The sequence below is a fragment of the Paramisgurnus dabryanus genome, chromosome 2, assembly GCF_030506205.2.
Source record: "Paramisgurnus dabryanus chromosome 2, PD_genome_1.1, whole genome shotgun sequence".
Classification (NCBI taxonomy): domain Eukaryota; kingdom Metazoa; phylum Chordata; class Actinopteri; order Cypriniformes; family Cobitidae; genus Paramisgurnus; species Paramisgurnus dabryanus.
Window position 1 is genome coordinate 24,503,524 of NC_133338.1, and position 14,446 is coordinate 24,517,969.

At 37.4% G+C, this 14,446-nt stretch overlaps 3 protein-coding genes across 9 annotated transcripts; 1 reads left to right on the forward strand and 2 right to left on the reverse strand.

The window, feature by feature from the left end:
- Positions 1 to 223: 223 nt before the first annotated feature.
- LOC135730623 (membrane-anchored junction protein) lies at positions 224 to 6,267 on the reverse strand. The gene is made up of 12 exons (XM_065248524.2): positions 6,132 to 6,267; positions 5,961 to 6,018; positions 5,803 to 5,878; positions 5,275 to 5,394; positions 5,160 to 5,188; positions 4,341 to 4,477; positions 2,182 to 2,189; positions 1,967 to 1,984; positions 1,790 to 1,902; positions 1,502 to 1,523; positions 1,177 to 1,246; positions 224 to 407 (listed from the first exon to the last, which is right to left on the reverse strand). The coding sequence occupies exons 1-12, from the start codon at positions 6,230 to 6,232 to the stop codon at positions 359 to 361; spliced, it is 801 nt and encodes a 266-aa protein (XP_065104596.1). The 5' UTR covers positions 6,233 to 6,267; the 3' UTR covers positions 224 to 358.
- Positions 6,268 to 6,798: 531 nt separating this feature from the next.
- On the forward strand, positions 6,799 to 8,730 carry LOC135730821 (glyoxal reductase). 6 transcript variants are annotated; one of them, XM_065248772.2, is made up of 2 exons: positions 6,799 to 6,970; positions 7,629 to 8,730. In XM_065248772.2, the coding sequence occupies exon 2, from the start codon at positions 7,659 to 7,661 to the stop codon at positions 8,523 to 8,525; it is 867 nt and encodes a 288-aa protein (XP_065104844.1). In that variant the 5' UTR covers positions 6,799 to 6,970; positions 7,629 to 7,658; the 3' UTR covers positions 8,526 to 8,730. The 6 variants fall into 6 exon arrangements, with proteins under 6 accessions (XP_065104844.1, XP_065104840.1, XP_065104839.1 ...); XM_065248768.2 differs by having other exon boundaries at positions 6,803 to 6,970; positions 7,620 to 8,730; XM_065248767.2 differs by lacking the exon at positions 6,799 to 6,970 and adding an exon at positions 6,991 to 7,526.
- A 143-nt stretch (positions 8,731 to 8,873) lies between these two features.
- badb (BCL2 associated agonist of cell death b) lies at positions 8,874 to 14,259 on the reverse strand. 2 transcript variants are annotated; one of them, XM_065248773.2, is made up of 4 exons: positions 14,017 to 14,259; positions 13,042 to 13,178; positions 9,928 to 10,121; positions 8,874 to 9,812 (listed from the first exon to the last, which is right to left on the reverse strand). In XM_065248773.2, the coding sequence occupies exons 2-4, from the start codon at positions 13,169 to 13,171 to the stop codon at positions 9,699 to 9,701; spliced, it is 438 nt and encodes a 145-aa protein (XP_065104845.1). In that variant the 5' UTR covers positions 13,172 to 13,178; positions 14,017 to 14,259; the 3' UTR covers positions 8,874 to 9,698. The 2 variants fall into 2 exon arrangements, with proteins under 2 accessions (XP_065104845.1, XP_065104846.1); XM_065248774.2 differs by having other exon boundaries at positions 13,054 to 13,178; positions 14,017 to 14,249.
- Between the last annotated feature and the right edge of the window lie 187 nt (positions 14,260 to 14,446).

Genomic DNA, 14,446 nt, shown 5'->3' on the forward strand with positions numbered 1-14,446 from the left:
AGGAGTGGATATTGAGAAATCTATGCATAGACTCAGTGGATTATGTGGAACCTTGGCCTATGACCTCACCTTATTGTGAGTGGTGTGTCACACAAACGTGCACAAACCGCACGCACGCATGCACACTCATTTCAGCAACAAAATGATTTACACTCATCAACAACTTTTAAGAATCCAGTATGTATTTGAAACACACTGCACATAATGAACACGAGAATAGCAATTTCTAAATTTTGAACAAAATCTAAACATACAGTACATAGGTTATAAACAGCTGCAATTCAGACATTTCAAACTAAAACAGAATTTATGCAACAAAAACAGTCCTACAAGTGTGAAGGAATGACGGTTTGAAATGTTATTTGGCAGAACTCTTGCGGAAGAACATAGAAAAAGGAAACAGGGAGCTGTGGGAAGAACACAAGAAACATGCAGGTGATGAAAAAAATCCATTCTCAGTTTTCAACTTTAGAACTTTGTGTGGATTCTAGCATTTTAGTTGAAAAGTCCATAGTCCAGATAAGTTTTACAGTACAATAGGTTGTACTGAAAATCCTTGATGTGATTGTTTAAAAAAGCACTTGCTAGCACAGTATGTTATTGATAAGTTATGATACCGTCCATTGTAAAAGGAATAGTCTACCCTTTTGCCATATTAAACTATGTTATTACCTCAACTTAGACGAATTAATACATACCTATCTTTCAATGCGTGCACTGTACACCGTGTTATGAATGTGTTAGCATTTAGCCTAGCCCAATCCATTACTATGGTACCAAACAGGGAACCCACCAAACACTTCCGTGTTTTCCCTATTTAAAGACTGTTACATGAGGAGTTATACTAGTAAGTATGGTGCCACAAAATAAAACTTTTTTTGGTACCATAGTAATGAATGGGGCTAGGCTAAATGCTAACACATTCATAATGCGCTGTACAGTGCACGCATTGAAAAAAGATAGGTATGTATTAATTCGTCTAGGTTGAGGTAATAACATAGTTTAATATGGCAAAAGAGTAGACTATTCCTTTAAAGCTACCTTGTGTAATTATTTTTTTGCACCTAGCAACATTAACCTAACTAATGGTTTGTTTTAGGCCAAATTATCAATTTTTCACACAACTTACATCAGGAGGGTTTGCAAAACCTGTTGAAAAATCGTTGCATCTCTTACCTTGCTAGCTTAGTAATGATCCCGGTGTTCTGTCCCGTAACTGAATCTGGGTCAGAAGTTTTAGGGACCACTAAATAAGGTATTACAAATTTTAAATAATGTTAATTAATGCCAAGTTAAGATAACATAAAATTCTTTTATTATTATTTGCTTACTGATGCTCAAAAAAACCTAATACATTACTTTGATATTTAGGATAGTAATGGACAAGAGATGGGATTGTAAACCCCTCTATTTGCCTGGTAATTTACTTCATGTATAATTTATTAATATAATAAAGAAACATGCACGGTAAAGAAAGAGATGTTCTGAGTGTGCAATTTACCATCATCTGATTCAGCATGAATCTGCAACAGAAAAAGTATAACTGAGAAAGCATTAAGAGAGACCATGAAAGAGATTAACAATGACGGATGAGTCCGCTTCTAAATCTATCCCAGATGTACCTGAAACAGGTTTTTATTTTTATCAGCTTCTATAATTAACGTAATGGAGTAGTTATGCCACCTGAATGGGCTAATATGTCAGATTGTGCACCCTCAAGGGGCAATTACAGATGATTAGTGATGGAGAAATAAAAGTGCCTACCACACATACATAAACATACACTAACCTCACTGCCACAAACCATCCCTTCTGCACCATCGGCCAAGCAATGGGACTCCCTGAAAGAGAAACAAGGAAAGAAAGATCCATTTGTTCTCTTGTATTTGACATATTGAATTCCTGTTCCCATTTCCAGTGCATTTAACATAAAAACAGAAGATTTTAGGAAAGTGTGCAAGCTTACCAGCTTGAGGGTTTTCATCTCACACGCACACATGCACGCACACACTCACAAATCCTCTGTGAAAAGGTATCTATTTTTACACGAACTGTTGAGTCCTTGTCAGCATAAACCAACATCCATCATTTACTTATCGCCCACCACAAACTGTAAATGAGTTCAAGGCAGAATTAAAAGTAGATGTCAAGTTCTGTTCTCTGCTTTTTATTGATTTGTACATCCGTGCCTATGAGGAAGAATTAGATAAGAGAGGATGTTATTTTAACAGCTAAATTATTATGTTTTGCCTTAAGATTGAGTGACAGCTTCATTGAGATGGCGCCCAGTGCTCAGGCTCCTCTGCTGTTTCATAACTGCTGCATCTGACACAAGACCTTATATCAACTTATCATCTATCACTGAAAACAATAAGGAAAATCCCAGAAATATCTCCTGGGCTTTGGTTGATCTGACAGGATCACCATCCTTTAATTTGACGGCTTATGTAACAGGTTTGTTTCATAATCATTATGAGTGGCCTTGTGAATGATTATGTACTATATGTGTTCAACATATTACACTTCCTGTACATAAATCTGTTATGGTAACTTGGACTGCAATGTTTCAATATTTTACTAATGTCTTACTGTAACAATATGCATCCAAAAGACTTTAGATGAAGTAAACAGGAAGTACAATGACACGGTGGGTCAACATTTCTAAATTATAATTTGTGTGATATCTAAATCGTGGTTCCCACACCTTAGTTAAAGGATAATTCCGGTATTTAACACTTTGAGTCTCATTTCTGGTTTGTTTTGGATGAACTACAGTGATGGACACAGAAATTTTGACAATTGGTCGTGTCTTGAGTTTTTGACTCGTTTAGAAGCGTCTCTTGACTGCTTCAGAATGGAAGTCAATGGCCATGCACAAACATGTCATTAAAACAACACTTAACGTTCATTTTCATAACTGTGCTACTCACCAAGTGGTTCGTGGTGTTCGTTGATGATTAAAAACAAATATATTGGCGCAATGTATGATTTCAATCCGTGTTATTTGCTATAGTGAAACTATTTGTTCAGATACCTCACAACCGCGTATATACTTCCGCTCTATATTTGAGTCTGAAGCGTTAGCACACTCCCGACCACTTGATGGCGACAACTACTTTGCCATAATCGAGCTTAACTTCAAACCTAAAGCTGGTCACTGAGCCATCAAATATGGAAAAAATTTATTCTGAGAGAAACCGAGCGAAAAAACTACAACCACATGTAAACAGACCCTTTTCTGTTTCCCGGCGGCGGAGTGATATATCAGCAAGCAATGAGTCTTCCAAAAGAAGTCAATGGAATTTTACAAAATGCCAAATAAAACACGACAGAAACTGTATTTCGCTACACAACTTGTTTTTAATCATCAACAAACACCACAAACCACTCGGTGAGTAGCACAGTTTTGAAAATGAACGTTAAGTGTTGTTTTAATGACATGTTTGTGCATGGTCATTGACTTCCATTCTGAAGCAGTCAAGAGACGCTTCTAAACAAGTCAAAAACTCAAGACACGACCCATTGTCAAAATTTCAGTGTCCATCACTGTAGTTCATCCAAAACAAACCAGAAATGAGACTCAAAGTGTTAAATACCAGAATTATCCTTTAACCTCAAATTCAAGAACTAAATGTGGGGACACATTTCAAGTGAGAGCAAGGTTACATCGTGTTACCTTTTAAGATACATTGTTTAAGTTCCCTTTCGAGGGAACTCGCGCTGCTTCACTGCGGTGACACTTTGGGGACGCCTCCAAGGGTGTGTCTGAATATGTATATCAAATTTAACCAATGGTGAGGCTTAACTCAAAAGACAGGGTGACGCGAGCCACAAAGTATATCGCTATCTGAAATATTGCCAAAGATGGAGTTACATGGACGCAGGAAGTATGGTTAAGGAGACGCAGCGTCTCATTCCCTTCCCAGGGAACAACAGTTACATACGTAACCCGAGACGTTTTCATGTGTCAAACACAACTTTGCAAGCATTTTGGCATGAATCAACATTCAATACAGAAGATAGAAGCACTTAAAGCAAAAAGTTTAGCACGTGTGCTTAAAAAGTTTCGAATTTTTATGATATTATCCTACACTACACAGGGAATAATATGGATTTTTTTTCCAGAAAACTTCTTGCATGAAATAGATTCAAGCACTTTCAATGACCTGTATCTATGCATGTATATTTTCAAAAACTTCCCAGGGCCTTGAATTTTTTTTACCCAAATTAGCAAACTTTCAAGGATTTTAAGGACACGTGGGAACCCTGTAAATACACCATAAAGATGGGCAGGACCTGGCAATGATTTATTACCTTATACAGCACACTAACACACTTACTGAAGGAACTGAAGATTCTCTGAAGATGGTTTATGCTGGTTGCCCTGGCTCATAACGCCCTCTTCTGGATGTGGAGCTGCAGTGGTTTGGTCTTTTACCAGTGTGTCACCAGCACAAAGTAAAATTGTCTCTCTTTCCTGTGGGCATTTAAATTTTTTTGTATTGTTATCAGGCACTTCCCTTTCAATGCTATGAATCCTTTCTAAAAACTTTACGTATATTGAGCTATTGACCAAACATATAACTCAAAAACAAGGACTATGATAAACTATGATATTTGTGATAGCTACACTGTCAGAAATAAAGGTTCAAAACTGTACCTTTTCTGTCACTGGGGCTGTACTCTAAGTTTCCGTTTGGTTCCTTTACAGGAATACAAAACAGAATACAATTTTTGGTAGATTACCGTACCTTAAGGACCTACATCATTAGAAAAAAGTCAAAATATGCACCCTAGCTGTTAGTGGAGCAGCACCCTTTAAAACGGTAATTGTATGGACCATTAGGTACATATGTAAACATTTAGTATCAATATGTACCTTTGATATACTAATATGTATTTTTGAGGTACTAATAAGCTCTCTTTGGTCCCAGTATGTACTCCAGGGGTACTCAAATGAAATCCCTAGATGCAAAACTGTACTTTTTGAAAGGGTAAAGCTCCAGTGACAGAAAAGTTACAGTTTGTACCTTTATTTCTGACAGTGTACATAGGAAATTTTCCCATTTACAAAATGAAATCAACAGAAAGTTTGACAGTTTATTTCTTGTGGTTTTCATTATGACTTTAGCTGTATAGATGTGATATGAGACACTTACCGGTAGGTTACAGACACTGGTATTTAACACTGGTAAACAAAATCAGACACAAGCACATATGTCACAGTGAGGATCATGTAGGGTACAGTGAACGTTTGCTGTTGAGGAGTCTCACCTGAACGACCAGCTGGTTCACGACACTCCACGTACAGTGTGATGAGGAAGGGGTATGCAGACAATTTCACGCCTTCCTTCATCAATCTCAGTTTGGACACTCGTTCCCATTTACTCTTATCTGGATAAGTTGTCAAAAACAATAATGATACTAAAGATTTGTATACTAGTCTTAGTTTAAATACAGTACCGTACAAAACAATCAGTCTTATTTCAGAATAATAGCAAATGCATCAAAACTATGTAATAACACAATTGTGTGAAACTTTTAACAGCACTGAGGAATTTCCATGTATTGTGTACTCATACTAGTTTCTTTTTTTATGGCCTAAATCATCATCGCAATGAAAAGAAATGTCAATTCTTGTCAAATTTCTAATGAAAGAAATTGAAACGCTGACAAACTGCATTTTTGTCTACAAATGTAATTTCAAACGTTTCAACACACACCTCAGATTCAAGTTCTGTCAAAATGCCAAAAATAACAAAATTGTACACTACGTTTAAATTTATATTCAGAGAAGCATACAGGGAAAAATGTTGAAGTGCTGGGTAGTAAAAGGGTGAAGCCCATCCAGGTTTGCAAGCACTGCACGCACAGCATCCTGCAAAACAAATTTAGGTGAAATAATGAAAGACTCTTTAGTTGTGTAAATCAAATTTAAACTAATAAACTTGATGCTAAACCTCAAGCTCCTCATTGACTAACTCTTCATCCAGACTGCATTCTTCACGAATAAAGTTACTGTAAAACACAATGTCCAAACCAGACATTTTAAAAACAATTCAACAGAAATTACCATTGTATTATGTCTCAAACCAATTTAAATGATCAAACAAAAGTATTTATCTTCTTACCTGCTCCTCTCGCCTTTTCTTATCTTACATTTGTAGACATGTTGTCCAGCCTGAAAAAATCTGGTCTCAGGTACAGGGTAAGAAAAGGCCTGGATAGACATTCTGTAACTAAGCTATTTGATGAAGAGACACCTTTGTCAGAAAAAATATTAAAAAAAGAGGATGATAATAAAGTATGATAAGTACCTTAGGGTGTTGTTGAGTGAATATCTTTATATTTGATCTACTACGTTTTTTTAGAAATGTTAAATGACATTTATATACTTTTAAGTATACTAAAGCAGTGTTTAAAATGTTTATAACGTGTCAATTTACAATGTAAATGATACTTTTAATAGTCAGTTACCGTAAAGTATCAAGTATCTGAGCCAACTTAAACGCCGCCGGTGGGTTAATGGTTAAATAAAGCTCGCTGGGTTGTGAAATCCTGTCAGAGTTCCCGCCTCTGCGTCATCACAACAAACTAGGCTTGTTCGACTTTGTGTTAGCGCCACAAGAATTGACAAGGGGATGACGTCAAAGTACCGCGAGGGATTCGAGGAATCACACGGAGACGTCTCATTTCGATTCGCTCTCGCGGTAGTTTTACGTCGTGCGCCAATCAGTTCTTGTGGCGCCGCGCCCGCATGAAGGCGAACAAACCTTCTGATTGGTCCAATACCATAGACATGTATGAATAGATCGGTCCCAGTCGACAGCTAGCTACAGTAACGACACGTTGATGCATTCGCCATTTTGAATCGGTTCACGTCGTCACTTACAGTAAAATCAGCACAAGTTTGCGGAGACTCTGGTTGTAAAATTGCCGAGGTTTCAAGAAATGTGATTACCTTTCACTGGTAAAAATTTGTCAGTTTATGTTTTTTATGTATAACTGAACATTAGAGATTTTAAGCAATGATAATTTTTATATGTCCTGATAGCTAATGCCTGTGTGGTGTGTATTGTATTAGTTTAGCTATTATAATGTTTGGTTCTACACACCAGCACAACCTATTCATAAATGATTATAAATACGGTTGCACACGCAGTTTAATCTGCTCTCGAGGGTTTACGGACTGACTAGGACCGTGTCAATATGGCGGACGACTGTAGCCCATAGAAACAGCCGCTAGGGTGACATCTATGTTTATTTATATCTATGGTTTAGCCATATGCAGAAATACGCTCCGGTCTTGTGCTGTCTCATGACCAAGTCAGGTTAAGTTGTCGGGTAATAAAACCTGTAGCAGTCAGATAAGACGGTAGCAGCAACGTGTTACAGGTAAAACTCATCAGTGTAACTTAACATTTAAAAAAATCTGATCCGTGTTGCACGTACCTTGGACTTTGATCAAGTTCATTTATGAGTTCACTGGCAACTATTTGTTTTAATTGTTTTTAAAAACCTGTTGGGTAAGTTGTGCCTGTTTACTGTCCAATTGTAATTTTATCAGCAAAGTGTGTTTTAATCTACTAACATATTTGCAATCTTGCTTTAATTCATAGGTATAACAGAATTTCAGTGTCCAGTTTTAAGACCTCACGATGACAGACACTCAGCCATCTGTACTTCTCAACACCGGGACCCGGATGCCTCTGTTGGGACTGGGCACATTTCGTTTGCAAGGTCAAGAGGACACATACAATGCTTTAGATGCTGCTTTGGCAGCAGGTTACCGTGCTTTTGACACAGCTGCAGTGTACCGTAATGAGGCACATGTAGGTCATGCACTCCGTTGTCTGCTACCCAAGCATGGCCTATCACGAGAGGATGTTTTCATTACCAGTAAACTAGGTCCCAAAGATCAGGGCTCTAAAGCCAGAGATGGCTGCAAAAGGAGCCTGGAGCACTTAGGACTAGGCTACATTGATCTATTTCTTATTCATTGGCCAGGTACACAGGGGCTGCCAGTGGGGGATGAACATAACCCTGCAAACCGTGCTCAAAGCTGGGCTGTTTTGGAGGAGTTTTACTCGGAAGGAAAATTTCGGGCCATCGGGGTCTCTAATTACACCGTAGAACACATGCGGGAGCTTCTGAGGAACTGTAAAGTTTCTCCAGCTGTTCTTCAGGTGGAGTTTCACCCAAAATTAGTACAAAATGAGCTGAGAGCTCTGTGTAAAGAAACAGGGGTGTGTTTCCAAGCCTACTCCTCTCTTGGAACAGGGCTTCTTTTGTCAGACCCTGTGGTTCAGGATGTTGCAAAAAGGTGTGGAAGAACACCAGCGCAGGTGTTGCTGAGATGGGCTGTACAACAGAAGATTCCAGTGCTTCCGAAATCGTGTCAGCCAGAACGTGTGAAGGAGAACGGGTGTCTTTTTGACTTCGAGCTTAGTGAAAAGGACATGGAAAGTCTTTTCGCTCTCGACTGTGGAGTGAAGTTCTGCTGGGATCCAAAACAAGTGTCCTGACAAAGACAATTATGTGATAAACACTTAATATACAAGAACCTATCAAAATCCACAATTCTGCATCTGTTATTGTTAAGTCACTTCACATAAACTAAACACATGTCAGTTGTTTAAAATTTGCTTGACTTTTGCTTTAACAGATAACTACAGAGGATATATGTTTTGACACAGGTATTCTTATCTTAAGATTACAACAACAACATTAAGAAATTGTTAATTTACAGACTTTATGGCTGGAAAACTTAGTAGTGGGGTAAAGAGTAAATCTTCTGTTTAAATTTTTTGATGCACCAAAAATGTACAAAGGATTTACATTATTAAAAAACAATTGTGCATAGCAAAAAGAAGTATATAAAGTATTGTGTTACTTTATTTTTATTAAGCTATACAAGATACAAAACAAGATACAAGATAAAAACATTAAAATTACAAACAAATAAGAACATCTGAAATCTTTTCAAGTAATACCAGTGGTGATGGCCTCCCTGTTCTTTTCCTTTGGGCTAAGTAGACTCAAAAAAAATATGTTTTGGGTATTTAAACTTGTTGTTGTTTAGGCTCATGTGCTTTTGGTATTAACATATGCCTGTATAGACCTTTTCAAGAGTGTTTATTACTCTAAGAAAATAAAGGAAAAGGGCCCTCAGAGTGGTCAAAGTCCCTTTACCCTGTGTGGGCTGTTCTAGATGCTATCAAGTAAAATATCATCGTTATTGAAAAGACGATTTTCTAAAAATATTGTTACAATTTCACAATTTTTTTTATATACAAATAAACATCTTGGACGTTATTATGGTTTGTTAAAAACTATTTCTTCATTTAATTTAGTCTTTACCTTCAAAATGAAAAGTTTTTAGCCCTTACAAGCTATACAGTTTTCATTGTATTTTGTTGCAGTATCACCAAAAGTGACAGAAAGATTGTGCTTTAGACATGGTGATATCAAGCGATCGGATTCATTAAATTTAATGCATAAATATTATCAGAGTTTAGGTCAAATGGTTATCTCCATTTTGTGTATTCTCTATTCATTTAGCCAAGAGTCCCAGTGCAGTTCATAAAAAAGGTTTACAGCCAGTTCATGGAATTGCTTTTTGAATGCAGGCACATCCTATTCTTGTACCAGCATCAATATGTACAGTAGTCCATTTTCCATTATACGTTGACATTCATTCACTCTGCAGGACGTGACTCGGCATCAGATTCTTTGTGACTCCAAAGGAAAGACAACCAGCTGGGTGACTGGCGCATATTAGATGCTGCTCCTGCACTCTTTACCCTCTTCATCTATAACGATCAGAGGTATTTTTAAGTATTTTTTAAAAATATTTTCTTTTACAGGTAGGCTATCAGTAACAGTTTTTAGAAAGATTATTTTTCCATGTCCAAAAACAGTTCTTACCCCTTGATCAAGTAGGATGTCAAATTCATCACTCATTCTCCTCAACTGTCGGCCATATTTCTTAGCTGCCCACAGTGCAGGGGGAGCAGAACTGGATCGACGCCGGAAAGAATTGACTTCTTCCTCTCCTATGCCGGACGCCTTTAGGGCCTCTTCATTCATTGAGTGATTCCTTTGCCTCACCACTTGTTCTCCTTTAATGATATGTGAATATGAATGAGCCTTGCCAGATCAGAGTAGACCTTAAAGGAATGTTTATGTCTTTCTTTGTTCAGTCAAGAAGGAATTAAGTTTTTGGAGAAAAACATTCCAAGATTTTTCCCAATTTAAAAGAAGGACACCACCGTTTTTCAATATTTTACTATGTTATTACCTCAAATAAGACAAATTAATACATACCTATCTTTTTTTCAATGAGTGCACTTAATCTTTGTACAGCGCCTTGTGAATGTGTTAGCGTTTAGCCTAGCCCCATTCATTCCTTAGGATCCAAACAGGGATGAATTTAGAAGCGACCAAACACTTCCATGTTTTCCCTATTTAAAGACTGTTACATGAGTAGTTACACGAGTAAGTATGGTGGCACAAAATAAAACGTGGTGATTTTTTAAGAGGATAAAAATGAGAACTATACTGAACGGCAGAAGAGAACTTAGTTTGCAGCACTTTGACCTCGGCGGAGGGATGTGGAGAGAGTAGTCAGGAGTGATGATGTTACTGTGGCCGAGGTCAAAGTGCTGCAAACTAAGTGCCTTTCCACCATACAATATAGTTCTTATTTTTTATCCGCTTAAAAAAAATCGCCACATTTTATTTTGTGTGACGCGCTGTACAAAAATTAAGTGCACGCATTGAAAAAAGAAGCTGTGTTGAAACTGCAATTTTAATCTGCATTGAAACTGTGAACTGTTGGGGTCCAATAAAGTCTATTAAATTAAGAAAGATCCTGGAATGTTTTCCTCAAAAAACGTAATTTCTTCTAGACTGAACTAAGAAAGACTTACAGTCTTGTTCAAAATAATAGCAGTACAATGTGACTAACCAGAATAATCAAGGTTTTTAGTATATTTTTTATTGCTACGTGGCAAACAAGTTACCAGTAAGGTTCAGTAGATTCTCAGAAAACAAATGAGACCCAGCATTCATAATATGCACGCTCTTAAGGCTGTGCAATTGGGCAATTAGTTGAAAGGGGTGTGTTCAAAAAAATAGCAGTGTCCACCTTTGACTGTACAAACTCAAAACTATTTTGTACAAACATTTTTTTTTCTGGGATTTAGCAATCCTGTGAATCACTAAACTAATATTTAGTTGTATGACCACAGTTTTCTAAAACTGCTTGACATCTGTGTGGCATGGAGTCAACCAACTTGTGGCACCTCTCAGCTGTTATTCCACTCCATGATTCTTTAACAACATTCCACAATTCATTCACATTTCTTGGTTTTGCTTCAGAAACAGCATTTTTGATATCACCCCACAAGTTCTCAATTGGATTAAGGTCTGGAGATTGGGCTGGCCACTCCATAACATTAATTTTGTTGGTTTGGAACCAAGACTTTGCCCGTTTACTAGTGTGTTTTGGGTCATTGTCTTGTTGAAACAACCATTTCAAGAGCATGTCCTCTTCAGCATAGGGCAACATGACCTCTTCAAGTATTTTAAAATATGCAAACTTATCCATGATCCCTGGTGTGCGATAAATAGGCCCAACACCATAGTAGGAGAAACATGCCCATATCATGATGCTTGCACCTCCATGCTTCACTGTCTTCACTGTGTACTGTGGCTTGAATTCAGAGTTTGGGGGTCGTCTCACAAACTGCCTGTGGCCCTTGGACCCAAAAAGAACAATTTTACTCTCATCAGTCCACAAAATGTTCCTCCATTTCTCTTTAGGCCAGTTGATGTGTTCTTTGGCAAATTGTAACCTCTTCTGCACATGCCTTTTTTTAACAGAGGGACTTTGCGGGGGATTCTTGAAAATAGATTAGCTTCACACAGACGTCTTCTAACTGTCACAGTACTTACAGGTAACTCCAGACTGTCTTTGATCATCCTGGAGGTGATCATTGGCTGAGCCTTTGCCATTCTGGTTATTCTTCTATCCATTTTGATGGTTGTCTTCCGTTTTCTTCCACGTCTCTCTGGTTTTGCTCTCCATTTTAAGGCATTGGAGATCATTTTAGCACCTCTTTATAGGTTTTCCCCTCTCCAATCAACTTTTTAATCAAAGTACGCTGTTCTTCTGAACAATGTCTTGAACGACCCATTTTCCTCAGCTTTCAAATGCATGTTCAACAAGTGTTGGCTTCATCCTTAAATATGGGCCACCTGATTCACACCTGTTTCTTCACAAAATTGATGACCTCAGTTATTGAATGCCACACTGCTATTTTTTTGAACACACCCCTTTCAACTAATTCAACTAATTGCCCAATTGCACAGCCTTAAGAGCGTGCATATCATGAATGCTGGGTCTCATTTGTTTTCTGAGAATCTACTGAACCTACTGGTAACTTGTTTGCCACGTAGCAATAAAAAAATATACTAAAAACCTTGATTATTCTGGTTAGTCACATTGTACTGCTATTATTTTGAACAAGACTGTATGTCTTGGATGACATCGGGTGAGTAGTAAATTATCCGAATTTTATTTTTATGAAAGTGGAGTATTCCTTTAACCTAAATAACACATTTTTCTCATTACTGCACAAAAATAAATCTAGTTGTTTATGGCTGCTCATGTACATTAATGTCATCATGTAACCTGCTCTATTTACAGAATGAAACAGGTTTATTTGATGACAGACACAACTGCTAAAACCGAAACCAAAACATTCAAGTCATTTAACAATTAATCCTGTACAGACATTCGCTGTTCAGTAGTTTGTCTCGTGCATTTGACTAAAGCTTGGTCACACAATCATTAAAGGTCAATGTAATTCAACTACTGTAGTCATAAAGCTTAATTTTAAGCAAAAATGTATGTTGATTCCTTGGAAAAGTGCAGTGAGGGACTTGAGCTGTAGATAAACCGCAGTGTTGTGTATCCAGGATACAGCAGAATCGACGTGTATTCTTGTAACTATCCCACTGGCCCTTGAGACTTACTTTTCAACTTACCAGTCACGTTGAGGTACTGCTTTCTTTGAGTTGATCCCATCTTAACTTTTGTCCTGCCTGAGTCCTCATGGTCTTCAGTATCTGACTCATTGTCAGAAAGTGTAAACATATGCGCCATGATTACACTGCAAGTTAAAGACAATACGTAAATAATCTACATTCTCATTTATTCTATCATATTTCTAGTTTAGTGTTTTTGAAGAAACTGGAGCTATACAAACTGTGTTTAAATAAAAGTCATGACTGTATGTAAAAAAAATGAGATGATTTAATTTTTGCTATTTACTTAAAAATGACATCCACAAAAAGATCAACTAAGGGCAGATCAGGGATCAGATGAAAAAAAGCTAACAAAGCAACATTTAATGAGTAATACAAGAAAACAACACAATATACGTGCTTTGACCACTCGCAAAGTAACAGGGATGTGAAAAACACGCATTTCAGCATGTTCATGGTTTACTATGATCGTTGTGGTACAAACAGGCAAAGCCACATTCTCAGAGCTAATTTCAGAGAATTACTATTACAAATTAATAGTCTTACCATGAAACATTAAAATAATTTAATTAGCACACATCTGGAGCAAGTGCCACAGTGAAATAAATACTGACGACTTTACATTTCAACCTATTGTCCCCAATGACGTGTGTCAAGAAGATAATTAGCCTTTTCCTTATCACGGTGCCAATCAAAATTATATATGCGCAGTTTCATCTCACGTCTTTAAATGATCAGGGTTTCAAAACAGGGACCAACGAGAAACATTTGTTTACAACTTTGAGGCTCCGTCCAACCCCCAAAGACCCTTAAAAATCGAGCAATGATCTCTTCAAAAGGAAAGGGAGTTAACTTACTAACTTGTTAAAGTTTTGTCCAGCTCTGCGGTCGATTTAAAGTCACATTCTGCCTCAATTAATTATTAATATAATAAAAATTTGAGTTAGATATCGAGTTTCTTACCTTTATCTGAAGTCTGTCGGTGTATGTCTTCCGGGTGCTATCGGACTGATGTTTGGACTGGCTCTGTTAGCACTTCTGATACTCTGTTGACACTCAGATGTACTACAATATGCTGTATAGATGCGCAACAGCATTTCACGTTAAGAGTAGTGATGGTCGTTTTCGAAGCACTGCTTCATGAGGCTTCGAAACATTTACGAATCTTTTGTTTCGAATCAGTGGTTCGGAGCTTGTTTCAAACTGGCCCTAGTCACGTGATTTTAGCAAACGAGGCTTTATTTCGTCATAACTGTTTCGAAACGTTTCGAAAATCCGATGGTTCACCACTAGGGGGAGTTGATCACATGACCAGTGTCTTATATGTTTAGGTAAACTCGGGTCAGTGTTATTATGCAAGTTCATAAAACATTTATCCTTCTGACTAATAACA